This window comes from Trichomycterus rosablanca, chromosome 22 (assembly GCF_030014385.1).
Source record: "Trichomycterus rosablanca isolate fTriRos1 chromosome 22, fTriRos1.hap1, whole genome shotgun sequence".
Classification (NCBI taxonomy): domain Eukaryota; kingdom Metazoa; phylum Chordata; class Actinopteri; order Siluriformes; family Trichomycteridae; genus Trichomycterus; species Trichomycterus rosablanca.
The window spans coordinates 11,792,425-11,820,351 of NC_086009.1; the positions used below are offsets into that span (position 1 = coordinate 11,792,425).

At 35.9% G+C, this 27,927-nt stretch overlaps 1 protein-coding gene across 1 annotated transcript; it reads right to left on the bottom strand.

The window, feature by feature from the left end:
* Positions 1 to 971: 971 nt before the first annotated feature.
* Positions 972 to 27,863, bottom strand: spns1 (SPNS lysolipid transporter 1, lysophospholipid). The gene is made up of 13 exons (XM_063018951.1): positions 27,675 to 27,863; positions 22,400 to 22,612; positions 20,441 to 20,506; positions 20,158 to 20,294; positions 18,798 to 18,949; positions 16,755 to 16,821; positions 14,363 to 14,505; positions 12,200 to 12,352; positions 9,939 to 10,128; positions 7,509 to 7,574; positions 7,316 to 7,414; positions 4,233 to 4,401; positions 972 to 3,114 (listed from the first exon to the last, which is right to left on the bottom strand). The coding sequence occupies exons 2-13, from the start codon at positions 22,605 to 22,607 to the stop codon at positions 3,044 to 3,046; spliced, it is 1,521 nt and encodes a 506-aa protein (XP_062875021.1). The 5' UTR covers positions 22,608 to 22,612; positions 27,675 to 27,863; the 3' UTR covers positions 972 to 3,043.
* Between the last annotated feature and the right edge of the window lie 64 nt (positions 27,864 to 27,927).

Sequence of the window (27,927 nt, forward strand, 5' to 3'; positions counted from 1 at the left end):
AGAGCGAGGACGATTGACTGTGATCTTGTATTTCTTCCATTTTCGAATTATCGTGCCAACAGGTCTCTTTCTCACCAAGCTTCTTGCTGATGGTCTTGTAGCCCATTCCAGCCTTGTGCATGTCTACAATCTTGTCCCTGACGTCCTTTGATAGCTCTTTGGTCTTGCCCATGGTGGTCGAGAGATTTGAACGGAAGAAACTGATTCTGTGACAGGAGTCTTTTATACAGGGACAGGACTAATTTGTGTGCCTCATGGGCACATAACCGGTCTGTGGGGGTCAGAATTCTTGCTGGTTGGTAGGGGATCAAATACTTATTTCCCTTAATTAAATAGAAATTAATTTATAACTTTTATTTAATGTTTTTTTTCTGGATTTTTTTTTGATATTCTGTCTCTCTCTGTTAAAATAAACCTTCCATAAAAATTATAGACTGTTCAAGTCTTTGTAAGGGGGTAAACTTACAAAATCAGTAGGGGATCAAATACTTATTTTCCTCACTGTACATAGTGTTATAAAGTATTTGCCAAGACCCAATTTCTTTTTTTGCTAATTTGTCACATTTATATGTTTTAGATATTCCAGCTAATTTTAATATAAAATTAAGATAACTGGTTGAGATTTAGTAGCTTAGGGGGCAGTTACACTTGGGTCATCTTTGTTTAATGTTAGCAACCACCAACTACCAATCCAATATTAATATAATCTAAAATTGTTTGATGATCCAAAACATAAATGTGACAAGTTTTAAGAAACTGGGAGGAAACTGAGAAGTGCTCAAATACTTTTTCAAGAAAATTAAATCAGAAATTCCTGTTTTAATCTTTAATCCACTCACAGTTCTCAAGAGTATCTAGAAGGGGAAGAAATTCACAAACTGACTAGTTGCAATTGTGACATCCTTTTACAGTATCATGGTTGATACTGTAAACTCTTTAGAGTGACAGAATAAGGCCAGTCTGTTATCAAATTAAGGTATAAACAGTTGTTTTTAATATTTTAGGCAGGCAAAAAAGATGTGACAATCAGCCCCTTCCATTTAAGCTGAAACAAACAAGCTACACACACACTTTCTGCTCAGAGGTAACACTAGTTTTTAAATCATACTTTCTCACTTTAAGAAAGGTAGTTGCACAAGGCTTTGACACCAATACTAGAAATAGTAAAACTAAAGAGTAATTTGCAATGTACTGAAAAATTAAGTGAATCTCTCTCCCACCTACGAACAGGAAACCACAGCAACTGAACACATCATACTCCTCATAAAAAAAAAAGATGAATTAATTACTAAAAAGGTTGTTGAGGACAGCAGGAAAATAAATAATTTAGCAGCAAGACAATTAGGACCCTAAAGTAAAAGAGATATTTTTCATATGTAGAGTCAGGTCCATTTTCCTCAGTAGAACTGCATGCCAAAATAATAAAAAGTACACATTAAAGTTAAGAACTGGTAAAATATTACTGGTCAAACTGCATTTAGAAGTTTTAAAAGTTCCAATTAGTGTTTCACATAGATCTGAAATAAACCCAGAGAAGAGACCACAGTGGTGATGCAGTAGCAGTTTTGGTGGTAAAGATTAAGGAAAGAAGAATCTAGTATTATTTAAATATAGCACTATATAACAGATGTTGAGCATATGATTGATATGACCGTAGTCTATTTAAAAATGCTTGTTCTTAAAACAGACCAATGCAGGAAAAGTTAGTGTGTGTATTATTTAAAAAAAAAAACTATATGGGGAAACAACAGCATTTACTAAACCAGCAGCAAGCATTCAACTAAAAGAGACCACACACATACACAGACATCCTTGAGCTGAAGCTTAATTCAATATTTAAAAGACTTGTAAGCATACACATTAAACCTAAACATCCCAATGTTACTGCAAAAACATTGCATAGAAACATTGTAGGTGTCTGCATAAAAATAAAAAAGGAATGAATTATAAAAATGAAGACATCCTGGAAATCTGTAAATAGTCTTTGTGCTAAATATGCCAGATACATTGCTTCTATTTAAAATAAGTAGTGGTTTTTTTATTGATTAGAAGGATTATATAACATAAGATTTACACCTTATTAAAGGTAAATTTTATTATTTAGGCAAATTTCAATTAAGTAAATGGTAATAGAGCTAAACCGTGACAGGTGTGGTAATAAAAATAAATTTTTGGTTATAAGGATAAGAATTACTGTTTACTTAATTTAACCCAATTATTAGTTTTGTACAATTTTCATAACAAATTTGCTTTTTTAATTTGTTTTTTTATGGAGCAACAATAGCAATGTTTAATATTATCTTTAAAAATCTAATTATTTATGACAAATTATCTATGACAGCATAATTACATTCAAAAATTATTGTTCAACTCAAATGACCATCATCCATCCAAAATGTGCAATGCATGCACAACTTGGTTGTGTGAAGGTGCAAAAGATTTACTGTGTTTTAAATACAATCAAATCAGCTAGTCTGATGTTTGTTTCAGAGGTGTGAAGAGCTGACAACATTACAGTAAAATGCAAAGCTGCTTCATTATGAGGTGCAGACTGGTCCTGTTTATCTTGATCAAGTCAGCAAAACTGTTTAAGAAATCCAAATGTCAGTTAAAAAAGGTTTAAAATCTCAATTTGTTTTGGGTTTAAAACACAGTTTGTGCTTTTTAAATAATCTTAAAGAAAGCGTTTTAGGAACACTAATGTATACCTGACCAGCTATATCCCAAAAGTCTTTCCTCAGCAGAAAACAACGAGCTCCTCTTAACAGAAAGCTGAATGAGGACATAAGACAGGACAGCAAGTCCTACAGAAGTGCAGTGTTGCACACACTTCATGATGGACTATATGGTTCCTAAAAGACAGATTTGTTAATATGAACATTACATGCTTAATAAATTATTCTAAAAATCCAAGAAGATGGCTGAAGAAAGTTCATTTAGTGAACTCTTCCCACATCGCACAAGGACTGGTGATGTGATTAACATTGTCCATCAACTTCATCTAGTAAGACTGGTAATCCCCAGATTGTAATTATTTACATCCTCAGATTAAAACACTTGACACTGGCACTTTGGTCGACCTTCCTCTTTTAGGAACAATAATTGGTGCATCATCTAAAGAAAACACAGATAACAGAAATTTAAGTCATTATTCACTAATTAGTGCACACCACATGACTTTTAAAAACTTTTTAAAAAAATTGCTTGGGTTGGTAGACAGATCAGCCTTTTGTGTATTTTACATTTGGGTTTAATATCCAAAACTCTGAATCATGCTAAAGCATTGGCAAAGCAAATAAGAGGAGGTGCCTGTGAGCTAACCTAATCTATCTATTTTGGTATGCACTTTGGTAGAAGTATGACATAAATAACCTAACATGTGCTAAATGTATAAATGTACATGTCATAGGTTAAATATGTATCATGCTGCCGCTCAGGTGGCGCAGCGGTAAAGTACAGCACCAGAGATGGGGTTCTGAATGCATCGCATCGAATCTCGACTCTACCTCTCTGGGTTGGGCGGTAGCATGAACAACAATTGACTGTTGTTCAGGGTTAGAGGGCAGGGAGTCGGATCATAGGTCCTCATAACTGGTACAACTGTGGCCCCTACTGGCTGACTGATGGCGCCTGCACAGGGCTGAGGAATAATGCTGATGGGGGTGTGACCCTCCGTACACAGTGTCCATTAGTGTATGAACTCGACTCGTGCAGGTGAAAAATGCAGTCTGGGCGCAAGTCAGTTGAGAAGCGCCCTCAGTCAGCGGTGAAGGGTCGAACCAGTATAAAGGACGCAATCAGGGTAATTGGACACGACTAGAATAGGGGAGAAAAATTGGGGGGGAAAAAGTGGGGAAAATAGATTTAAAAAACCCAAAATGTATCATGCTGTCATACCTTCACTTCTTTTCTTTTTTTTAACAATTTCCATTTTTTTTCTTAGTAACTGGCTCTCTAGTATAACAACTGGTCACTGGTATAACAACTGGTAAGTTGATGAAGCCTGAATGACTTGTTGGTTACTGTCAGGTTGCTGAATGGTGACTGATATGGGGTTAGTCTAATTGCGAATAAAGTAACACTTACTTATATTTAATCCCTGAAGATAAATTAGATAAATGGGAAGCTTGTGCACCTCCTTAATCTTTTTCAGTGACTGAAAGGTTTTACATCAAAATTAGGTTTTACATCATGTAGTTTACAGTAGACATAAATGAATACTCTTTGCTTACCAGAAGGAACGTAGTTTTCTGCGTTGTATCTGTCTTTTTCTATAAAGAGTGCAGTTGTAAGAAAAAAGGCTCCCCCTGCTACTGACACAAATGAACACAGCAGTAGGGAGATCTGTAGTGAGCGGAACTGCCACATGTAAGAGTTGGTCTGCTTCAAAGAGTCAGATACCTAACAGAGGGTGAAAATAAAAGCAAGGGTCACTTAAGGTCAGTTAGTCAAATCTACTGACCGTGCATCTCATTGTGAATTTATTCAGTGAGTCATGAAAGGAGGGTCCTGGAAATTCGATCCAGTACAAAGAATTTTGGGTGGGGGGAATGACCAGTGCTCGGCACTTCTATGTAGGTCCACAAAAAGTACAAGACAGTACAGTATACAGTGCCGATAGACAACTGTACAATAAATACAAAAAAAGCCTAAAATAAATACAAAAAGACATTTCTAATCTAAAAAGTAATTAAGGCAGACAAGACTAGAGACACGTGTTGGTCAGTACATGGTACTGAGTAAATGGTACGTTAGGTAGAAAAGCATATTCTGATATGTAGTTAGCAGCGTAGGGTTTTTTGTAGCAGCAGAGATATAAAAAGAGTAAGGTGCAAAAATGCAAAAACTTGTGCAAAGATGCAATAATACAGTCACAGTAGTACAATACAGTAGTTGTACATATTTAAGTTGTGTATGTGTCAGAGTCCCATCATGTATGTATTTGTGTGTCAAAGTCCATCGTGTGTGTGTGTGTGTGTGTGTGTGTGTGTGTGTGTGTGTGTGTGTGTGTGTGTGTCAAAGTCCACACAGTTTTGACTGTGTGTCAGAGTCCATCCTGTATGTATGTGTGTCGGAGTCCGTCATGTATGTGTGTGTGTCAGAGTCCATCAACGCACTAGAAGCACTGAAGAAACACTGTCGTTTAGCTGTGCACTTCTTCTTGTATAGTCTGAATGACAAAGTTCACTTGGACTTGACTTTGACTATTATCTCAAGGTGCCACACTTCCTCTTAAACTTGCAACGGGCAGATTCAGATATCAGCACTGCCTTTAATTGGGCAGAGATGTCAAACAGGCCTTTCTATGGAAGACTAGAAGAAGCTTCTCAATGTCTGAGGAAGCTATGGATTTTTATCGTTTGTTGATAATTGACAGAGCGCCATGTTGTTCCATCACTTCTTCACTCACTGGGGACACTCAAATTGTTGTACTATCTTCCCTTACACCTGAGGTACAGTCACAGCTACATGGTAGTTTTTATGGTGAAATGCGGTGTTTGCTTTACGGCACGTGTAACAAGGCTCATGTCTTCCATGGCAAAAGCAAGACAAGCCTTTGTGTTTTGTTTTGTTTTTTGGTCAGAAGTGGTCTGCACCTTGCAACTCTCCCTCTGATGCCATTTTTGCCCAGTGTCTTTCTTATTATGAAATCATGTACATTGACCTAGGCCTGTTTTTCAGGTTGTCTAGTCTAGTTCTTTTGTAACCTCCTGAGTAAGTTGTGTTCTTGGCCACTTCTTGAAAAGTTCACCACTTTTCCAAGTTTTCTCTATTTGTGGATAATAGCTCTGGCACTGCGGTTGAAGTTTACCGAGTAGTCTTAGCAATGGCTTTTACCGAGTGGTCTTAGCAATGGCTTTTACTAACTAGTTGACTTTAATGACTTTGTTTTACATCACTTAAAAACATACACTGACACCTTCTAGCCTATTTCACACTGCCAATAAGGCTCTATTGGTGATAATTAGATTCAAAAGTACTGGCAGTAATCATGCGAGGAGGTGAAATTCCACCCAATTGGTTAATTAGTAGTTAAGGGGGCTAATACTTTTTTCCAACAGAGGGCTTTGTAGAGCTGCAAAGCATTTTCCTTTAATAAAGGAAATCATTATTTTAAAAGCATTTTGTAATAACTAATACTAATAATTGAATTCTTGTCAAATAAAAGTGGTTTGATGATCTGAAACAAAAGTGTGACTAAGCAAAAACAGAAGAAATAGGGAACATGGACAATACTTTTTTTTTTTACCTCACTATAAATTAAATTAGGTGCAACGACACACTATTCTTCTTCTTTCTATTTATCTTGGTCAGAATCAAAACTAAAATTATAATACGACAATAAGTTATGGATGATATAGAATAAGACACTTGTGTGTCATCATTTAATATGTCTGAGCACATTGGTATGTGTTTTCCTGGATAACCATGCTATTTTAGAGCCAGTGTTAGATTTTTTAATATTACTGATTCTGTACATGTATGCTGCAGTAGGGTCCTGCATGCATTTCTAGCCCTGATTTTATTTAAAGAGGATAACATTTGTAGTGTTAACAAAAATAATCCATTGTCAGTTTCTCCAACATCAACGTTTAATGTTAATATTTCTCCTACTTTTTACTTATCTTACTGTTTATTTTTACTAATTATAGATGGTTCTTCAAAATCTATATAAATTACAAGAGTAACCATGCATTAATTCTTCCATGAGGGTTAAAGAAAACCCCCACAGCTAAAAGTGGCATATAACTTTATTAACCTTTAAATAATTTGTATAAATTTAAAGATAAAAGTCAATTGCATTAAAGACTGGGGGTTCATAGCACATTATAAAATGCCATCATCTTACATTACCTCTTCTTAGTCTAGTTTTAACTCCAATGTTGATTGCTAATGTTAATTATGTAAATTTCATGTACATCCTAACATAAATTTTTTTTTAATAAATAATAAAATGAAAACGAATACAAAATAGCACAATACATTTGTTTATGCTTCTGGATAAAATACTTCTTGTATTAACTGTATTTTATAAATAACAAAACCATGGAAAAATCAATTACTAATTGCAACCTTAAACTGTGTGTGCGTGGGTTTACTCCGGGTGCTCCGGTTTCCTCCCACAGTCCTAAGACATGCAAGTAAGGTGAATTAGAGATACTAAATTGTCCATGATTATGTTCGATATACCTTGTGAAGTGATGAACATTGTGTAATGAGTAACTACCATTCCTGTCATGAATGTAACCAAAGTGTAAAACATGACGTTAAAATCCTAATAATAAACAAACGTGTGTGTGTGAGTGTCACATACCACTCCTATGAGGTAGGGACTTCCTGCATCTCCCAGCAGATGAGAGAGAACAATCTGGAAAGCTTCTGCAGTGGATCTCCGTGTGGGGACAACAACATACTGTAGAAGATACATAGATCATAAAAGAAATGGGTTGTAAGTGTTTGGTTGGACCTTAGGTTGTGGCAAACATGAATACAAGGAAGTAGCTTACCAGTAGGATGTCGGCCACAATGGCCCAGTTCATCGAGAGGAACATTTCACCAAAAAAGATAAAGATCTGTTTAAAAAAAACACACAAAATAATATACAAAGTGCATCTAATACAAATCTCTACCTATGTGCATCCTTTAGACATCCTTTTAAAAAGAAAAAAAGGCAAAAGCAGAGCTGGAACACCATTCTATACAATTACATCCTTCATTCTTGGTTTGATTTTCACTGGAAGCACTGTCTAACCTCAAGTATTCAAAAACTATGACAACCTACAGTTTAAATGTATTGTGCAACACACAGACAGGTGATAAATAAAAATGTATAAGATAAAGAACACCATTCTATAATAGAGACTCTCCTAATTGGTGCTTTGATTGTGATTGAACATCCCTTAATCTAAATCGTCCATAGATGTTCAAATGTGTTAAGATCTGGTGAATCTGTTCAATTTTAATTTGGTTATATTTATCAAACTACTGACTTGTTTTATCAAAGAAGAAATATGTAATTATAATAGTCAAGTGATCAAAACTTTATATTGATTTACTGCAACTCATACCTAAAAATATCCTCACAGCCAACGGACCCCCTTACTAACATTACTTAGGCTTGTATTGGTCTCTTGGTGTACACAAAGCTGACATGAAACATTGGCCAGTTAAAAAATCTTGGTCACTGAAACTCCTCCTGTCACTGGTGCCTACACAGTAAAAGCTCTTTCAGTTACTTACATTTTTCTTGTCTATGTGATGCAAAATTGTGATTAACTTGCCTAACCCAAATAGCATTTTAATACATGCCACAAAGCATGGAAGTTGTATGACACATGCGGTTTTGCATCTTGTTACAAAAACCTGAGTAAAAAACATTGTACAGAAGAAATCAAAAGATTTATCATTAATCAAAAGAAATCATTAACTAGTTGCAACCAGTCTTACTCGACAATAAGAAGCCCATAGCAAAACTGAAAAAACATGCTTGACTTCAGCCTTCCCTGCAGAATAGAAATCTCACTGATCACCTTTTCTAAAAAACTTTTTTCAAACTTTTTAGAATCACAATGCCACGATTTAAGAATATTTTAGTTAAAATTGAAATTAGTCTTAATTATGTTTAAAATCCATTTCTAAGGTCCCAGGACTCCAGGAGAGAGTGATTATTGACAAATTAATTAAACTTGGAACAACAGTGAATCCAACAAGGAAAATTCCTTCCAAAATGTACTTAAGAGTGTAAAAAAAAAAAAAAGGGACTCGTAGCAAAAAAGAAAACAACTTCTAAGGCACTTCTAAAAACACCTTTTTGCAAGGCTCTTGTTGGTAATTACAGCATTTAGAAAAATAGATTTGTAAATGTAGTTCAACTTAATCCTATTTCTAATGGAAAACTATTTTTAATTGCTCCAGGTTACGAGGATCCCTTTGAAGGACCTACAATTATAAAATCATCCTAGCCAGTCTCTCTGGAATTAGTCATTAGGGACACCAAAAATATTGTACTTTTTTAATGATGAAAACTTGCAGCTTGCAAACTTGAAGTTTGGGGCAGGTAGCATACCAACACGTACCCTTCTTTGCTGCCTGGTTTGCTCTTAAGTTGGCCTGGGATCCAGAAAAGACTACATCATAGTTCAGCTGGTATGCTTGTTGCAGGATAGTACTTATGGTGAGGTTGTCCAACCCAGGGGCTCCTAGTGCTTTGAGCCTGTGCATATGTGAACTTTTCACCGCTAAGCATTCTGGGCGTGTTTAACAGTAGCATAGCATGGGTCTCTACTGTGAAAACATAGCCTTTATTGAACTTGGATGGGTTGAAGACTTTTGTTTGTGGGACAGGTTTATAACTATGTTTAACTTCCTAAGTTCTCAAGGAGAGTGCCTCTGTCTTCTACCTGCCACACATTTCCCTGTATATGGCCTAGCCAAATCATGTTCGACCCTTTGCATGCAGCCACAACTGAAGAAGGTTAAACTTTATACGGTACTTCTTCCTTTTTATTTATTTATCATATTAGAATCGAATGAATATTGGCCCGCTCTTGCTTACTACCGGGAATGCAGAGGTAGCTACTAGTCACTATTCTGTGTCATAGTTGATCATTTTTCTTTGAGGTTTAGGTTTTGGATCCATATTTAAAATGAGTATGGTTTAATTAATTGACAAATTAATTAAACTTGGAACAACAGTGAATCCAACAATCCTTTTCGGGGCGTCAAAAATGGAACATCAAAGGCCAAGTTCTGACCAGCCGATTGAGTGGAGCAGGCCTATGCAAAGTAGAAGACAAATTGCTGTGTTGGGGGCGATTGCAGCCGCAGCATAACACGCCACATAAACAGGACCTCTTCCTCCGCAGACACAGGTGGCACCTCTAAGCAAACAAGGCGCCCCAAGACCTGTTCTACTCTGTGATGTGATGCAAACTTACGTAGGTGGCAATGGTGCTGGACTGGGCACAGATGATGGAAAGATAGAGGAAAGGAGCAGCAAGTAGAATTCCAGCAGCACACACAAGCGGATCAGCACGAGGAGTTATTTTCCTTAAGCGCTGACTAACTGCTACACCCATTGCTACACCCAACACTCCAGTTATGCATGTGATGATCCCAAAGTACAGACTGAAAAGAGAAGACAAAGGAAAGTACAATAACAAAATCATGAAGATATAACTGTGTAAATGCCTTGTGAGGGAAATAAAAACTGTTTGCTTTGTAATTAGGCAAAAAAAAATGCATGTACATTTAAGCGCACCAAGCAGGATTAGCAAGCAGTAAAGTTTAGCTAATTTTAAGAATGTGCTAGATTAGGTTTTTATCTTTACATAACTGAAGGTGCATCATCTCAATTTTTGCACAGTTCGATGAGAGCACTTTCTGAGCATGGGCATGTCCTGATTAAAATAACATACACAGAAATAAAATGGCTAAAATTATATTGTCACTTGCCTTGCCCAAAATAGTCGTATTAAATGTGTGTTTATACAGTGGATATAAAAAGTGTACACACACCTGTTAAAATGCCAGGTTTAGTGATGTAAAAAAATAAGACCAAGATAAATCATTTCAGAACTTTTACCACCTTTAATGTGACCTATAACCTGTACATCTCAATTGAAAAACAAACTGAAATCTTTAGGGGGAAGAATTTAAAAAATAAAAAAATAAAAATAATGAGGTTGCATAAGTGTGCACACCCTTAAACTAATACTTTGTTGAAGCACCTTTTGATGTTATTACAGCACTCAAGTCTTTTTGGGTAGGAGCCTATCAGCATGGCACATCTTGACTTAGCAATATTTGCCCACTCTTCTTTGCAAAAACGCTCCAAATCTGTCAGATTGCGGGGGCATCTCCTGTGTACAGCCCTCTTCAGATCACCCCATAGATTTTCATTCGGATTCAGATCTGGGCTCTGGCTGGGCCATTCCAAAACTTTAATCTTCTTCTGGTGAAGCCATTCTTTGGTTGATTTGGATGCATGCTTTGGGTCATTGTCGTGCTGAAAGATGAAGTTCCTCTTCATCTTCAGCTTTCTAGCAGAAACCTGAAGGTTTTGTGCCAACATCGACTGGTATTTGGAACTGTTCATAATTCCCTCCACCTTGACTAAGGCCCCCAGTACCAGCTGAAGAAAAACAGCCCCACAGCATGATGCTGCCACCACCATGCTTCACTGTGGGTATGGTGTTCTTTTGGTGATGTGCAGTGTTGTGTTTGCGCCAAATATACTTTTTGGAATTATGGCCAAAAAGTTCAACCTTGGTTTCATCAGACCATAACACATTTTCCCACATGCTTTTAGGACAGTTCAAATGCGTTTTTGCAAAATTTGCAAGGCTTGGATGTTTTTCTTTGTAAAAAGAGGCTTCCATCTTGCCACCCTACCCCATAGCCCAGACATATGAAGAATACGGGATATTGTTGTCACATGTAGAACACAGCCAGTACGTGCCAGAAATTCCTGCAACTCCTTTAATGTTGCTGTAGGCCTCTTGATAGCCTCCCTGACCAGTTTTCTTCTTGTCTTTTCATCAATTTTGGAGGGACGTCCTGTTTTTGGCAATGTCACCGTTGTCCTATATTTTCTCCACTTGATGATGACTGTCTTCACTGTGTTCCATGGTATATCTAATGCCTTGGAAATTCTTTTGTACCCTTCTCCAGACTGATGCCTTTTGACAATGAGATCCCTCTGATGCTTTGGGAGCTCTCAGCAGACCATGGCTTTTGCTGTAAGAAACAACTGAACTTATTTGGGGTTAATCAAAGGCACTTTAAATGATGGCAGGTGTCTACTGATTCCTATTTAACATGAGTTTGAATGTGATTGGTTCATTCTGAACACAGCCACACCCCCAGTTATAAGAGGGTGTGCAACCACATTATTTTATTTTTTTATTTTTTAACTTCTTCCCCCTAAAGATTTCAGTTTGTTTTTTAATTGAGATGTACAGGTTATAGGTCACATTAAAGGTGGAAAAAGTTCTGAAATGATTTATCTTGGTCTTATTTTTTTACATCACTAAACCTGGCATTTTAACAGGTGTGTTTACACTTTTTATATCCACTGTATTTTAGTGAATTCTTTAAATTAAAAGGCAAAAAGACATAAATCAATAAGACTGTAGGTTTATTTATGTAACATACTGCAGAAAGATTACAAAGAGGGTTTTGTGTAGTTGTTTCTCACCTGTCAGAGGTGTCACATGGACCATGGATACAGGGCTGTTTCTCTCCTGTAAAGACTGCAGCTCTGAAGAGAAAAGCTGGTGCCCATAAAGCCAAAGAGCCTGTGACAAAGGCCACCGCCGTAAAGCCAAAAGTTGACAGAACAAAACTCTTACTGCACACACAGAAAGAAATGCATGTATAGTTAGATTAAAATTTTCCTTGCCATTTTTTACCCCAACCCCATAGGCTGAGATAAGTTTATAGGCTGAGATAATAACTGTCATTTATCTATAAACTTTCAAGATCATGTCTTTCTTTTGTCTCTAAAATTCTTTTTCATTAAAATTAATATTTCAGGCAGGATTTAGACCCCACTGAAACTGTACTGCGTTAATTATGGTAGTTAAAGATCTACTAATGTCCTTATGTGGATGAATGATTATAATGGATGAATCTATTTACTTATTCCATTAGATCCTGCTGTTCAGTTTTTGAAACTACAGATTATGATATTTTACTAGATAGGCTAGAAAAGAAAAGTGGAAAGAATGGACAGGCAGTTGCCCAGAGGACATAACTGTGAACATAGAAATGTTTAGGAGAGATGGCAGATTAACTAGATTGTTTAACAAAAGCTTGGAATGTGAGAGGATGTTTGAGAAGTGGAGAAGAATAAGGATTTTTAAGAATAAGGGTAATTTGCAATGCTGTAACATTGTAGCATTGTAACAATGCTGTAACATCAACAGGGGTTTTTTGTATCTGTTGGCCCTGGATTTTGTAAAGTTGCTTTGAGACAATGTCTATTGTAAAAAGCGCTATATAAATAAAGTTGACTTGACTTGACTTGACTGTAACAACTACAGAGGCATAATGTTTAACAGCCACTGCAAAAAGATCTGGGAAAGAGTAGTGGAAGCTAGGCTGAGAAAAGAAGTGAGGATTTGTTAGCAGTAATATGGCAAATAGAGAAGTGCCATATTAAGTGTGGCAAGAGAAGTGTGGCAGAGAAGTGGCAGAGAAGTGTGTGAGGGTGGTGCAAGATGTGTATGAGGACAGTGAAACAGTGGTGAGATGTGCAGTAGGAATGACGAAGGGGTTAAAAGTGGAAGTGAGAGTACAGAGGTTCTCAGAAGTTCTCCATTGAATACGAAGTTTGCAAGTGACTCTGTGATTTGTAGCGGATGTGGGAAGCAGGTTAGGGAGAGCCTTGAGTGATGGAGATTGGAGAGACACTGGAGAGAAGGGGAATAAAAGTTAGCAGGATTAATACAGAGTACATGGATGTGAATAATGGGGAGAGTGGAGCTGAGGTAATGAAGGAAAAGATGAGAATGCATCCTGATACTCCCCTCCAGACAGGGTGGGGGGGATAGCGAAGAGTGGCAAGAGTAATTTGTGCTAGAAGGGTACCTGCCGTAGTGAGGCACTGACTAAAAATTTTAATGTCATGTTTTTACACACCTTGGTTACATTCATGACAGAACAGGTTACACAAGACAAATAGTCACAGACAATTTTGTATCTTCAGTTCACCTCACTTGCTTGTCTTTGGACTGTGGGAGGAAACCGGAGCTCCCAGAGGAAACCCACGCAAACACAGGGAGAACATGCAAATTTCACACAGAAAAGACCCGGACTGTTCCCCCTGGGAATCAAACTCAGGATCTTCTTGCTGTGAGGCAACAGTGCTACCCACTGAGCCGCCCTAAGTTGTCTGATGTAAGTGATCTCTTAGAGCAGTGTACTATAGATATAAGCTACTAAGGCACTGTACATTGGATCTACTAAGTAACCGGTTATATAATGTTCTGCAGTTGATTGGTTACTTTCTGACCTGGTTTGTAACCATGTAACCCAATGGGACTCCGATAAATTTTAAGAAGTTATTTGACTATAAATAAGAATAGTGATTGTTCTTATTGAAAGGCTGTGCGTGTTACAGTTAACTGTTTCTCAGATGAATTCTGTCGATTAAAACTGTCAGGACAGACTTCCTCAAACTGTAGCCTAAGCTACAAACAAAAATTAGAATAAAAGTGTGTGCGATGCACACCACAGTAGTATTGTATACCAGTTATTACATGCCTTCCGATAAACAACCAGAGGGTGTGAATTTGTGGTCTAAAATGTTGTGATAAATAAATCTAAGCTGCTAAATAAAAACCCCAAAACCTCTTACTTCTTGCAGAGGGTCTTCATGTCAGCTAGCCAGCTCGTCCTGTGAAGGGTGTGTTCAGGCCGGGCCTCGATAGCACCACGATTTGGTTCCTGCACCACAAACACCAACAACAACACTGCCAGCAGACCCAGAGCAGGGGTAACCTGTTAGAATTTGTGAGGTTGCATAAAAGAGTGAAAACCTTAGTGTCAAAATGAAAATGGTAAGACTTGTAAGACTATACACTTTAGCACAGCCATAATTATTAAATTAATTATTAAGTCTAACCAATTATACATTCAGTTAAGTATGTGAGCATGATTAAATACAATTTTACTTTCTTTAAAACTTAGCTAATCTCTGAACCATGGGGCAATTAAAAATATAGGCCTGAACTAAATGTAACAACAAAGAGTCAAAATGTACAATCATTACACAGGTCTGTACATTAACTTTTTAGACTGGTATTACTAGTGCTACAAAATATAGCACCTATACATCTACCATGCTGTAACACAATAAAATGCATTTTGCCAATAACAATTAACTTTGCCAACTATTATGGGTAATAACCCAACCATGCATGAGGTCATAAATTAGCTGGAAGACATCCATTGACCATTCAAGATTAGTCTGAACTGATTTACAAAATTATGGTAAATTATCTTAATTGTATTATTAATGTGAGAGTCCTAATCTTCAATTAAAATAGAATTTACTCCAAGACAGAGTCTCTTCCTACATGACTTACTGAGAATTCACAATTGGTGGAAGCAACCAGATTTAGTTTTTCATTCCCAGACACTTAATGAAGTTGACACTTAACAAATCAAAACAGATCCTCTACAATAAAGTAGTGTGAAAAAGTATCAAGTCAAGTCAAGTCATTGCCCCTTTCCCAATTTCGTCTATTTGAGCAGATTTGTCACACTTATATCAGATCATCAAACTACTTTTAATATTTAACAAAGATAACCCAAGTAAACACAATTGTATTAAATGATGACTTCATTAATTAAAGAAAAATGCTGTTCAGCCCTACCTGGCCCTACGTGAAAATGTAATTGCACTAGCATAAGTACTGTCAGACCTGTTGAATCTAAACATCATTTGTTTTGCAATGTAAAGCAGACTGGGTGGTCTGTGATTCAAATTCAAATCAAATGCATTAAAATCTACCAGTCTGGAAAGGGTTACAAAGACAATGCTAAGCCTATGGGATTTCAGCAAACCACAGTGAGAGCCATAAACGGAGAAAATTTGCAACAGTGGTAAATCTGGTGATAAAAAACATGTGTTTATCAGGAATGCATCTTTTTGACTCATCTAGTAGGTAAAAAAGTTCTGATGTAGGCCAAACTTGCCTCAGATAATGTCAATGGGCACAGTTCCATAACAAGAAAAGAGACTTGGCAAAATGGCATCCATTGGAGAATTGCAAGGCACAAAACACTGATGACATGATGACAAAAAATAAATAAATGAATACAGGAGAATGTTCGCCTGTCAGTGACCTAAAGCTCAAGCGCAGTTGAGTTATGGACAAGGTAATCTCAAACAAACAACTTTACCTCTGAATGGTTAAAAAAAAATCAATTACGGTTTTGGAGTGGCCAAGTTAATCTTCTCATGATTTCCACTAAGATTATGCTAAAAAATCCACCAAATTCACCAAAATTCACCAATGCCAAATTAAAAGAGTTTAAGCACACGGAGTTTAAGTTTCCCTTGCTGTTGAGACTATGGAATTGCAAACACTGTATAATGTATAATACAAACAATGCATTTCAAGTAAATTGTGGTTACGGGGCTTTGATTGGTCAGGAATTTGGCACAAACATTCAGTTATACAGCCACATGTTTAATCTCTAGCTGTAATCCATTAAGATTTTTTTTACTCTATAATAAAAGTATTATTGTAGAAGTATATGAACTTTCATATGAACCTTGTTTTTGTTTGGTCCTAAATTGCAGGTTGTATCCAGGATTAATTCTGCACTCATTTAGCTTTTACACATGCCCAAATGTACTATTTTATGTTGATTGGTGTTCATATGCCCAAAAAATGGTGAAGTATAGACAGGCTTCAGTTACATTTTATTTCTGACCATTTGTAAAGGTGTCAATTAATACTGACATGTTTTGTGATTATGCTATTTACCCATCCATGATCTGAAGGTAATCTCTTTTGTATCAGTTCAGAATGACTCTCTCAAAAATTAGCAAAAACATTGCATTCTAGCTGCCAAATGCAATTAAGCAAAATAACTGTATGAAGTTAATTTGACTTTGTACAAATGTAACCCACATTTACTAAAATGACATCCAATAAAGCTATTCGCATACATTAGCACAAAAGAATTTATGCTTTACGGCATGCAGTAATGGGAAATGTTTTCATGTGCAGACTTACCCGCAGTGCCCAGTGCCAGTCTTTTGTTGTTTTATCCACTGAGGACCCCACTATATAGCCCAAGCCACTAACAGATTAAAAAAAAGGAAAGATACATCTTTATTTGATACAGCACCGCTATTTCAAAACGAATGATAAGATTATTAATTTTAAGCAATACTACACAAAAACCCCAAAAAACTAGAGGGGTCACAAATTAAAGAAAAAACCTGAACAATTAAATGAGAAACATAATCAGTGTGGATGCTTTTAGAATGTGTATGATATAGAGAATAGCAGAATGTAATTGCCTAAATGTGTAATTGATAAAAATGTTAAGAACCTAAATTTAGAATAAAGGTAAAAGAGAAAAGAATCTAAATGATCTAAAAGTACAGACAGCTTTTTTTTTGGATAAAAGCATCTGCTAAATGTCACAAATGTAAATGTAATACAAAGCTGAATTAACTACATATTATTTCATGTCGTTTGTGAACATTCAGTCTAAAAAGTATGATAATTCTGTGCATCCTATGCTGTAGCTTTCTGTTTTTAGTGAAATCTTAATCCTAATTTGAGAGTGCAAATTTTAGGCAGGCATTACTGTGATTCTTTTTCAGACATGTTTGTAGAGTGTAGAAATTGATATGACTTTAGTGCAATTCATTGCATGTGTAACTGCAGTTAATTCTCTGTGTGTCTGTGGTTCCTGTTTCTTCCTGATTGACCTGCAACTTCTTTTGAGTGACTTTCCTCTTGGATGAAAGCATGTTGTGAAATTTTGTGTGACAAAACATGTTTGTTGTTCCATGAACTTTCCACTTGGAGATTACAGTATTGATTTTACAAACCCTTTTTCTATAAAGGTTTCGACATTCTGTAAAATCAATAAAAACAAAAATCTGTAATGTGTTCATTGTCTTAAATGTTTATTAAATTGTGTACATTTTGTGAATATCAACAAATTTAGAATTAGATGCTTACAAAAAAGGCATGTTTACCACTTTCACTTTCGGTCGCCTGAGATGACTCAGAGCCCAGAGAACTTTTCTGCACAGAATTAATGTATGTGTAATATGTGTTTCAGGTTGCAATTTTAATGCAGCTGCAGACTGTGTTAAGTAACAACAGTTTTTCAAAGTACCTCTAAGCTCCTGTGGCAGCCATGCCACTTTTGTGCCCATCCCAACACTTTAGGTGGGCTGCAGGCAGTTTTTTTTTTTTTTTTATTCTCTCCTCCTAAAAAATTTCAATTAGTTTCTGAATTGAATTGTTCAGATTTATCACATTTTTATCTTGATTCATCTTGGTCTTATTTTTACATCACAAAAACTTGGCTGTGTAACAACGGTGTGAAGAAGTTTTTATATCCACTGTACTTGTGTAAATTTCCCAAACCCTTAGCAACATCTTTTATAGTAAACTTAGGTGCAATTTTCACCAGAATACCAACAACTTTAACACACACTCTTTATTTTCTTTGAGCAGTGTCTGGACACTATTTTTTATATAAATATAGTTTTTATTAAACATATGTGTGATTATACCTACAAGTGAACCACTTATAAATACAAGGTCATAAATATGCACTAAAAGGATACTAAATAAAATGAGTGATTAGATAATTATTTCCCCCTATGATGATGTGGATTCAGAAAGTATTTAGACCCATTGACTTTTTTTATGCACATGCATGGTGATAGTGTAAAAGCAGTGATGTGTAGTAGGAATGTAGCTTCAGAACAAGCCTCTAAATGTCCTTGAGTGGCCCAACTAAAGCCCAGACATAAACCCCAACAAACATCAGTGGAGAGATAGATCTGCCATGAAGAATGGAACACTGCCCAAATCTAAGTGTGCAAAGCTTGTAGACATGTATTCAAGACGACTTACAGCTGTAATTGCTGTCAAAGAGTTTATACAAAGAGTGGTTGTTCAAGTATACATTGTTGGTAAAAAAAAGGCTATATCAAATCCAAAAAAATAAAATCCATAACACAAAGTATGCAAAAAGTCAAGTTCTGTATTATTTCTGAATCCAGTGAAATGTGTGCAATCTCTTACCTGCCCACAGGAATAGCAAAGTAAAAGACTGACAACATGATCGTTCTCTTTTCCTTGATAAAGAGGTCTGCAATAATGGTAGGAGCAATGGTGGAGTAACTGGCCTCGCCTACTCCCACCAGCCCTCGTGTCAGCAACAATGCCCAGAAATACTGACACACATACCAAAACAAAAGTCAATTAGATTACATGATATAATTATTTACTTACTAATCACATTTTTTTTTTATGTGTAGATATCTGTACTGTAACTATTGCTTCCAAAAATTATTTAATCTTAAACATTTTAACAAAATAAGACTGACATTTGAATAATAATAGATACTGATGGGCCTGATTATTGCTATCCCTGTTTATTATAAATACCAATTCAATAAACCTTTCCAGCAATATATATAGTACTGTTTCAGGTTTATCCAGGTTAATAATGTCCTTTGTTGGCTAATGATTGTTGTTATCTCTCTATTTGGTTATTCACTTAATGTGATAAATGGTGACTGGAATGTGGCAGACATCACAAATTGGGTTCTTTCCCCTTTATTAAGTGAAAGTGGGTAATCGGGTGTGTCCAATGAGACATATAGAATATGATACTGGATCTATGCATTTTTTGGGTAGTTTTTCGCAAAGCTTGTTGTTGGGTAAAGAGTTTTATTCCACCTTCCAGGTGTTTAACAAGTACGTAGTTATTAGGGGTATAACATCAGCTGTTGTTAGTTTTAGTAAATCTTGGCTTGGCTTCTCCTGGCAAGGTGGTTGGCTTTCTCATTACCAGTTATACCACAGTGGGCCGGGTTCGAGCAAAATTTTATATTGTATGTATTTTAAGTGAGTATCTTTCTTAGAAATGATCGGGTGAATACATGGAGCAAATCCCTGCAGGCACAATTTAGAATCTGAGCATATTAGAGCCCTGTTCATATGTGTGGCTTTAATGAAATACAGGGCCACGAGTAAAGCCTGTGCTTCAGTTGAGAAGACGGAGCTGCGTTTCAGTAGTGTCACATTGTCTGCCAGCTACTGCTGCTTCTGATACTTGGTCAATAGATTTGGATTAATTTGTGTGGATAATCTGGTGGGAAGGGAACCTCTCTCTAATGTCAAATTATATTTATAGGTATGTATTTGGGTGAGTAAAAAGTTTCTTGCCAGGAGCAATGTCCATAATGACAGTAGGTCTTGTGAGGGCTCATGGTGGTAAAGTATTAAGCCGTGCCTGAAACTGGGTGTTGTTTAGCTTAAGCGGAGTTTTTTTTACCCTCTCTTTGTAAAATGCAAAATGTTGGCATTCAAGAGTGGGCACATACACATCACTGAATATACTGCAAGTAGAAAAGTGTAAAAAGTATGTTGTACTCACATCTTTAGCAATAAATGAGCTGGCTAGTGTCACCATAGACCAGAAGAAAATGCCCACAGACATTATAACCTTCCTGTTGTACCTGTCTCCCAAATAACCAAACAAAGGAGCCAGGAACATGTAGCTACAGATAAAAACTGGAAGAGAGATGTTAAAGAAATTATATACTTTACATCAATGACCTCTCAGTGCCTATGTTGGGTAAGCAGATAATATGAATACTACAGCTGTTACTGCTATAGTAATACTTATTAACATATTTACAATGCAATTTTCATCTCACCTGTCTGGAGCAGACCTGATGTACCATCACTGATAAGAAAGAATTGCTCAATATCCGGCAGCACACCTATACAAAAAAACAGTAGCAGGTTAAGCCTTGAGCTACATTCTTGTTTCAGCACCAATTACAGCAAAATGCATCAAAGCATGTAAACATATAAAAGAGCAAAGATTGATAATGAGTGGGAACTCAAAAAATTAGAGATGGACCGATCGGGGTTTTTGGCACCGATTCCGATCTCCTTTCAGGGACATCGGCCGATAGCCGATTCCTCTCGGGGGGGGGGAAGGATTAGCAGTAAATAAACTTAAAAAGAGCCTCACAGTAAAGATAAACCAGAGCAGCGTGTGTGTGTGCCTTTAGAAGATACGCTTTGTTCACAGTATCGCTATAAGTGATTCATTGATTCATGAGTTGATTCGTTTTTATGTGAAGCGTAAGTTTCTCTTCTCGGTTATCTCTCCGTGTTTACTGTTATTAATTAAATGTCGTGGTTTTAAATAAACACCAACTACTACAGAACATTTTGTGTGACTCTTACATTAAAAAGCTTAATTAAAAAGCTTAATTAAACTGCTATTACCACAGATCTGTAACCGACCGTCAGACTCGTTCCGTCTAAGGAGCTAAAAGTTTTCTAAAAGTTCAGCAGATGATCCTGAACTAACGAATTTGGTAATGAATAAACTTTTGCCTCGGATTGGCTCTGTAACGTTTTCTGTTCTCATCTACATCACAAGTAAGAACCGCTTACGATTTACCAAAGTGAACCAGGAGTTTATATAACGTGCTGATAGAATCGACTCGGATGTGACCGGGTTGAATTATCTTTTTAAAGTAAATATTACAATCAGCAAAATTACATCGTAAGAGCTTTCACTGTGGTTTCTGTACGATTGTTGATGAATGGTGATGTGATGGTTGGTGCTTCGTAGCTCAAAGTCTGGATCAATCCACTGAGCTGTTAACTTAACGTGATCTTTATATATCACACGATCGGATGGGCTACTTTTAGGAAATATCGCAGATCGCCGATAGCATATTTTGATTAAAAATCGGCCGATACCGATTCATAGCCGATCGATCATCCCATCTCTACAAAAAATATTAACTTCTTCCAGTATTTTACACCACAGACCACCTTTTCCTTCAACCTTCACAATCTCATCCTTGGTTCTGCCCTCACTCTCTTCACCTTCAAAAACACTCTCCCCAGTTACCTTAACATCTCTACAATCTCTTTTTCTGCATAAGATATAATCCGCCTGTGTGCACATTTCCCACTCTTATAAGTCACCCTCTTCTCAAAATGTGTTCACTACAGCTATTTTCAAAATCTACCACCATCTGCTCTACCCTAATCCTGTCCTTAACACTGTATTTACCCAACCTTATCAAATCTATTTCCTTTACCAACATGCCCAAAGTCAGCTTCAATCACCTCTCTGACTTCTTTGGGTACCCTCACCTAACACTATCAGTTTAAATCTTGCCCTTTACACACATAAATTCCTCTAGATTCCATTAATCATTGAATTATATTATGCAGTGTAGAGATAGAACTATGCAAATCCCTTTCAATAGTTCTATGTGGATTGTTGTTTTTAAACAATTCATTAATGTTCTTGTGGAAGAAACTGGAGAACCTCTGACCATCTTTGCTTCTCAAAGATTCCGATTACTATTTAGTTATTTTCCTTATTACTAGCCCTAATTTGCCCCTGTACTAACTTTTTTTTGAAAGTGTTGCAAACCTGAAATGCAGGAATGGAGACCAGAAAAAATGACATTACTTTGCAGACAGTATGAACCCAAGGTATTAGTCAAAGTAAATGTAAGAAACACTGCATGTTTTTCCCAACCAATTTGGGGTTGCATCTCACAGTGATGACAGACAACATGTAATGTAAATGCAATGATATCCGTAACTCAAGGTAGCAATAAGTATGTAATAAATACCTGCAACAGTGAATCTGTCCATATAATTAAGCAGGTTGATGTAGCAGAGGACTGCCACAGTCAGCAGTGCTCTCTTATTGGATACCCCACTTGCTGATTCCACCTCCTGGTGATGTGCTGGCCCATCTAGCTTTTCATCTGTCCCTTCCCCTTCATTGTCATCAGAAAAGAAGGGGGTGGTATCAGATGATGGATCGAGGAGGGACATGGCTGCTGCAGATGTGACACAGAAATAGCAGAACATTATCACAAGGTACAGTGGTGTTCAAAAAAATAGCAGTCCAACACCATTAACTTGATAAATCAATGTTTTTAGTAGAAATGCTATTTCTACATAGCAAATAAATAAATAGTGAGGAGTTCAATTGGTGAAGTCATTCATTCTGCAGAAGAACGGGTGTCAATTTTGGCCCTTATTTAAGGTAGGAGGGTGGCAAATGTTGCACAGGTTGGTCAGAGCGCATTTCCTTCTGAAATACTGGGTAAAATGGGTTGTTCCAGACATTGTTCTGATGAACAGCGTACTTTGATTAAAAAGTTGATTTTAGAGGGAAAAAACATACAGAGAAGTGCAGCAATGATAGGCTGCTCAGCTAAAATGATCTCAAATGCCTTAAAGTGACAACCAAAACCTGAAAGATGCAGAAGGAATCGTGGAACTACTGTTTGAATGGATCGAAGAATAGCCAGAATGGCAAAGGTTCAGCCAGTGATCACCTGAAACATCAAGAACATCAAGAAACATCTGAAGTTCCCAGTGAGTACAGAAGATGATTAAGTGAAGCCAATTTACCAGCAAGAACTCCTTGCAAAGTCCCGTTGTTAAGAAAAAGACATGTCCTGAATGGGTTCAAATTTCCCAAAGAACACATTGACTGGTCCAAAGAGAAATGGCTCAACATTTTGTGGACTGGTGAAAGCAAAATTGTTCTTTTTGGGTCAAGTGGCCATAGACAGTATGTCAGATGACCCTCGAGCACTGAATTCGAGCCAAAGTACACTGTGAAGACAGTAAAGCATGGTGGTACAAAACTATGATATGTTTTTCATACCATGGTGTTACGTCTATTTATCACATACAAGGGATCATGGATCAGTTTAAATATATCAGAATACTTGAGGAGATCATGTTGCCCTATGTCGAAGAAGAAATGCCCTTAAAATAGGTGTTTTAACATGACAATGACCCAAAACATCTTGGTTACAGACAAACAAGATTGAGGTAATAGAGTGGCCAGCCCAATCCCCTGACTTCAATCCCATAGAGAACTTGTGTTCTGATATCTGAAGCGCGTTTTTTTGAGGCAAAACCCAAAATTGCAGAAGAACTGTGGAATGTAGTCTAATCATCCTGGACTGGAATACCTGTTCAGAGGTGCCAGAAGTTGGTGGACTCCATGCAACACAGATCTCGGAAACAATTGTTATGCCACTAAATATTAGTTCAGTAATTTAAACTAAAGTGAAACCTCAAACATTTTCAGTTTATAGATACATTTTTTGAGTTTTTAAAGAAAAATGCTGGCACTGCTATTTTTTTGAACAGCCTAATATTCATTTTTCTTAACTTTCTGTAAAGGATTAACACAAACTGGCTAAATGTTGTTAATGTTTTGATTTAGAATTAAAAGTGTAGTATTTTCAGTGCATTTGCATTTATGGAAATAAAAGTTATTATAATGATTTTGTGCTTTATTCACTTTTTTAAAATCACTGCTATTTTTTTGAACACTACTATGTTTGTTTTTTTATTCATTTACTTATTTATTTTTAAGATTGCAGTTTACTGCAAGGTTACTAATGACCAGTTAAAGGTAACAGGCTAGAACCTACTTTCAAAATAAATTACATAATAATATAATAAATAATAAAAAAAGGTGAAGCCATGAGCGATCAATCAGGCTGTTGCTTCTGCACAGAACTCATGTCTGGCTTTCTCTTTGTGTAACATATTTTCAGGTTGCACTTTTCTGATGTAGCTGTGGACTGTGTTTTTATGCCAATGTTTTTTCAAAGTGCTCCCGAGCCCATGTGGCTATATTTATCTCAGTATAGTTGCTTAAGCAATGCCAGAGATTACACACATCACCAGGGTTTTCCAGTCTTGTCCTAAAGAGACTGAGATTTCTTCAGATTCCCTTAACCTTTTCACTATATTATGTAGATGTTAAAATACCAAAATTAAAATACAATCTTGTTAAGGAATTATCTTTTTCAACTGACTGACAGTTCTCTTATAAAATTTAGCACTTTAGTGAACCACTACCATTACTGAGGAATGTTTCAAAACAGTGCAACTTGAATACTTTGGACCTTTTACACTTATTTTGCCCTGTCCCAATTTCTTAGTGTATTACAGGCATCAAATTCAACATGTTCATATGTACAAAACACAATCAGTGTTTTAGTTTTTATTGCAGGAATCAGAGGTCTGCAGAGTAAACCATTCTCTGAATCCTTCAATAACATACTTTTAATAATGTTTTCCATGATAAATCTCTGGATTTCTTGCCACTCTTTATTGAGAAACACTGTACATAAAATGTTTTATGCAAATTGGCAAAAAAAAGGTTTAGACATTGTATTACAGATGTTTTATTGTACACGTGGTGTAATATGTTAATGAGAAATTTTATAAAAAATATGAAAGCCTTAATTCAATTTCTTTACTTAAATTATGATAAACCTTAGACATAGTTTTAACAACAACTTTAAAGTAATTGTCCTTACAATTATTACTATTTTGTCTTTAAATAAAATTGATTTTTGCATCCAATTGCTATGACATTGTGATTAAAATTCCTGTATGGAAATGTATATAAAAAGTAAAACTAGGAATACACTGCAGATAGTATTTATCATCTAATTTACAATTAAGATATTAATATGGGTTGTATTTGTTCAGGTCAGAGTTTACTGAACCTAAAAACAGACAGAGTTGCATTTATTTCTGCTGACTACACAGCTTCATATCCTGAAAACTGACCAATAATGGAAAGAAGCAAAATTACTCTACCAACCACCACGTGAATGGCAGCTGACACTAATACAAGATAACTGCAGAAGTCTAAAGTCAATTAAATTTTAAAAAATCTCAGCAAAGTAATTATTTATCAAGTGTTCTCTATCATCAGAGTGTTCCTTATTTAGTAAATGTATTGGTCCTTTCAACTGAACTGCAATTATTATTATTGTGCATTATTCTATTTATTTTAAATTTGTTTAAGGACATTAACAACAATTTCTCCAAAAATACAAATACATGTGCAAAAAGAGTGCAGCACAATGTTACAAAAGTTGTTTGTATGTAAAAAAAAAAAAAAAAATAATAAAAACAAATAACCTTATCAATCATACCATACACCATCAAACTTATCTGAATATAACTACAGCACACATTGTTTATTAAAGCTGTGAAATTGTTAACTAAACACGGCCACATGATTTGTATCAACCAATTTATTCTCAGTGAAGTTCTTTTCCAATGAGTCTTCATTCTTCATGTTCAGATGTCTGTATGTTTGTAGTTTGGTTCATTTGACAGCATCATCTGTGGAATTTGCAAACCTCTGTAAAATTACTGAAAGTGACACCAGTGGGGGCCAAAGGGCTAATACCATTTCAGAGGAAAGATCTAAATTACAATTTTAGAATTTCTTAGAATGTCAGCATGAACCCAAGCTGTAATGGGATGTTGTGCAAAATCTAATGTTAACCTGGCATTATTTCACCATATTTAAAAAAAGCATCTTGTGATGTTACTGAATGCTTGGCCTTCTATTTCTTTAAAGATTAAGGTCAGGTGACTGAGGAAGAAATTGCAATACAGCCAATCATTCTTGATCGTCTTTGGACTTCAAGGTAGTTGTTGCAAAGCTTTGAGGTTTGAAATTTGAAGTGAAAAATAATTTCAAGCAAAATATAAGCATTTTCACTAATAACCTCAGACATTTAGCCACAACTGTATGTGTAGATCAATGTACAATGTCCACACATGTTCATAGAAACATTTAGATGAATAATGGCACCGTTTACTCATAAGACTGTAGACAATGGCTTACATTTCCAGGAAATTGCAAATACATTTATAATATAAAGAGAATGCCAAAACAGATCATTTCAATGTTGCACTTTAATACTTTAAGGTACTATATGACACTTTTAGTCAAGGTACACTTTATTATTTAGCTTTAAGAAACTAGTAAACAAGGATTTTTTTTTTTATTTTAGCCAATGCAGCATAATGTATTTGACTTTTTGTTAATTGTAGACCGTTACTCAACCAATTACACAGTTGAGAGAAAATGGTCTTGCCACATTTGCTATTCTTTTATTTTTTATGTTAAAGATATCAGAAAAGTCAACAGAAAATTCAGTTTTCAAATGATCATTTCATTTATGTAAAAAAGGTTATCCAATACACATTTCAACTAATAACTAATAACTTTGGATTACAGTCAGTTTTTTCCATGCATAAAAGCCATTTTTGCTCAGTTTCCTCATAGTGGTGGAATCATAAACACTGAGGCAAGTAAGCTCTGCAGTTCCATAAATGTTTGTCTGTGTTCATTTGTAACTTCCTGAATCCTTTATGTACTCTTAAAGAAATGTTGGTAGACTGACAACTTCAGAAAACATTTACCACTGTTTCAGGTTCTCAGTTTGAAGACAGTGCTTTTACTGCGTTTCACTGGTGTCAGGAAGCTTTAGACATGCCTTTCCAGAGAGATACCTGTATATTTTAATAACATTTTCCCATATCTATTCCAAAATGTCTTCAGTTGAAAGTTTATAAAGTGAATTTAGATTTAACATAATGAATTTGGTTATTGGTTGAATTACTAAAGGTATCCTGTATTTGTAGTTTAAATGCGTTTGTATTGTATTAACCTTCGTTTAAATAACTTTTTAATAACTAAATTATGGTTTTTAAAAATGGGAAGAGATAGATATTTTTCCGTGGCTATGGATGCTATTGTAATGGTACACTATGACATTTATCTTCTCGCCAACAATATACCAGTTAAAGGCAATAAAACGTTATATTTATTCGATTTATTTATATTTATTTGCCTGTAGTATTCAACCCTTGGCCTTTGTTTTGAACCAACAATACAATATATGCTATTTAAAGACAGTCGTACCGCATGTTCTTCGACTTTTAGCCTTTAATTCAACATGTCTTTTTTACTCAGTAGAACACTACATGTTAAGCCCTTTACGCAAAACTATTAGGAGTCTATTACGGAGTAAATAAGTAATGTCCATTGTTTACCTGTTTATATGTAGTGTCAAAGGCAATTCCGCGCAGTTCACTGGTCCTGAACCGGGAGATCAATCTTAATTTTAAATGCTATCTTAAATGACGAACGGACATCTTTAAAAAAAACAAAAAACTAAAAACACTTATCTAATCATCTAATCAAGGCCTGATGTGTTGGTTTGCCGATGTATTACTACTGCTCCGCCATGTTAAAAACAATTCATATAATCAGGGGCATCACCTACTGAGGATTGGTCAATCTGTC

Bases quoted from the DNA above. Each gene is read 5' to 3' on its own strand.
- spns1 (XM_063018951.1), bottom strand. From the start codon at position 22,607: ATGTCCCTCCTCGATCCATCATCTGATACCACCCCCTTCTTTTCTGAT. The intron at 20,507-22,399 runs GTATTTATTACA...TTTTTTGTATAG, and splicing joins GGACAGATTCACTGTTGCAG to GTGTGCTGCCGGATATTGAG. The intron at 4,402-7,315 runs GTATGTGACACT...ACCCTCTGTTAG, and splicing joins GTCCCTACCTCATAGGAGTG to GTATCTGACTCTTTGAAGCA.